Source organism: Apis dorsata, unplaced genomic scaffold, assembly GCF_000469605.1.
Source record: "Apis dorsata unplaced genomic scaffold, Apis dorsata 1.3 scaffold_877, whole genome shotgun sequence".
Classification (NCBI taxonomy): domain Eukaryota; kingdom Metazoa; phylum Arthropoda; class Insecta; order Hymenoptera; family Apidae; genus Apis; species Apis dorsata.
This window is the reverse complement of record NW_006263994.1, coordinates 254,477-256,240: the sequence shown is the minus strand read 5'-3', so window position 1 is coordinate 256,240 and position 1,764 is coordinate 254,477. Positions and strand designations below refer to the sequence as shown.

Here is a 1,764-nt window from a genome sequence, read left to right as displayed (position 1 = left end):
GATCCAAGAAACAAAATTATGAAAAATTTCATTAAAATCAGTTTGTATCAGTCGCCAATGTTCCTTCATCAGTAAAAAAAGAAAGGGGTTGGAACGATGGGAAAGGGAGGAGGGTTCCGGGGCCGTTTCGATTTCGATTTCCTGCATTTCCTCGCACATTTCTCGAGCGGAAGTCAATTTCTTTCGGGTCGACACATCGAACAAAGCATTCCAGATATTCGCCGCGAGAAGGGAGAAGAGGACGTAGCCGGGTCTCTTCTCCGGTCCACATAGATAATTGAGTAGTGCGTGAAAGCTTTATTGTCCAAGGTGCAAGACTCTTCATACCATTTCATTCCATTTCATTGCATCGCATTCCAAGCTTCGATCGAAAGCATCGGGAGAACGATGGGAGCCAATATGCCGGCCTACGTTTTTATTATTATTCACATATTTTTATATATTTTTTGCTTGTTTACTTTTTTTTTTTTTTTTTTTCGTATCTATGCGATCTATCGTGGCAACTCTCGTCGAGGACGCCACTCGTTGATCCGATCGAGCAATCAGGCAACGCCGACTTAGGACGACACATGCAGCCTAGCCATGGCAGGCTTTCGTCTTCTATATAGTGTTACATTTTTTTTTTTTTTTGGTTCGCTCATTTTTTTTTTTTCATCGCATTTCATTCGTAATTTTTATTATTCAGGGGTATACAACCAGTAAGCGGTCCAACATCGAACATCGCAAGCTTGTGTGTGTTTTAATGCCTCGTGCTGACAGATATATGTCGGGAGATGTCGGGGAGGTCTGTGTCCGGCGCCCAAGGTCACGGTGTGGAACATACAAAGCCTCTGTGAACATTGTGCACATTCGCTGTCAGTGGAAGCTGCGTGATATAAGGCTGGAACGCCGTGTTCCGTATAAGGGAATGGAGGGATAGGGGAGTTGTTTTTTTGGTCAAACGCTGGGATCATGCTTCGTCCAAGTTCCTCGTGTTTCAAACCGTTCGGTCTGCCCTCGAGATCGACAAATTCATTATATTTGTATAATTGTTATTTATATAATTTGTACGTATTTATAATAAAATTATATATAATAAAACTGTTAGGTTTTCACAATTGATCATCAATCGAATTTGATCCTATTATTACAATTTAAATTTCGAATCACTTATTAACGAAATATACAAGATTTTTCTCAAACGGTCACCCATCCCAGTACCGATCGTGACGAATGTAATTGCACTTAATGATCGAATAGGAAATATTGAATCCTCATCACCAAAGTAGTTGATAAATATTGTTTTTTATTACTGCTGACATTAAAAATGATGAGAATTAGAGTGTTTTGAATCATTTCAAATAGATATTCCAAAAATTCTTGAAAATCTTGAAAGCTCTAAATAGAAAATTTCGAAAAGTTTTTCTTAACTTTAATTTACCTTTGAATCAAAGAACATCGGCCAATTCTTAAAAACATATAAGAGAGAGAAATCACAGAACAATTCTTAAATCTGTTAAAGCTTTCCAAAACAAGATTTTCAAGAATCTTTAGATTTCGAAACCGGATTCATAATAATTCGAATTTTCTACCATTTTAAGAATTTGAAGCGATTTAAAGCATTCCAAATCTCGTCACTAACAACAATACACGGTATTTTTAAGCGATAGTCCAAATACTAATCGTCTAACATAGCTTTGTAGACTTTGTTAATGAAAATGAAAATTAATGAATTCTAAATTCTTGCCAGGAAATTTTTTAACTAAATGTTGCGACTCTCGATAA

At 36.8% G+C, this 1,764-nt stretch overlaps 1 protein-coding gene across 3 annotated transcripts in view; it reads right to left on the bottom strand.

Moving 5' to 3' along the window:
• Nucleotides 1–436: 436 nt before the first annotated feature.
• Nucleotides 437–1,764, bottom strand: part of LOC102679886 — a 10,556-nt gene continuing 9,228 nt past the window's right edge. For all 3 annotated transcript variants that reach the window (XM_006623297.2, XM_006623296.2, XM_006623295.2), the window contains one exon: nucleotides 437–830. In XM_006623297.2, the coding sequence (XP_006623360.1) occupies nucleotides 806–830 (25 nt within the window). In that variant the 3' untranslated portion in view covers nucleotides 437–805. The remainder of the gene's footprint in view (nucleotides 831–1,764) is intronic.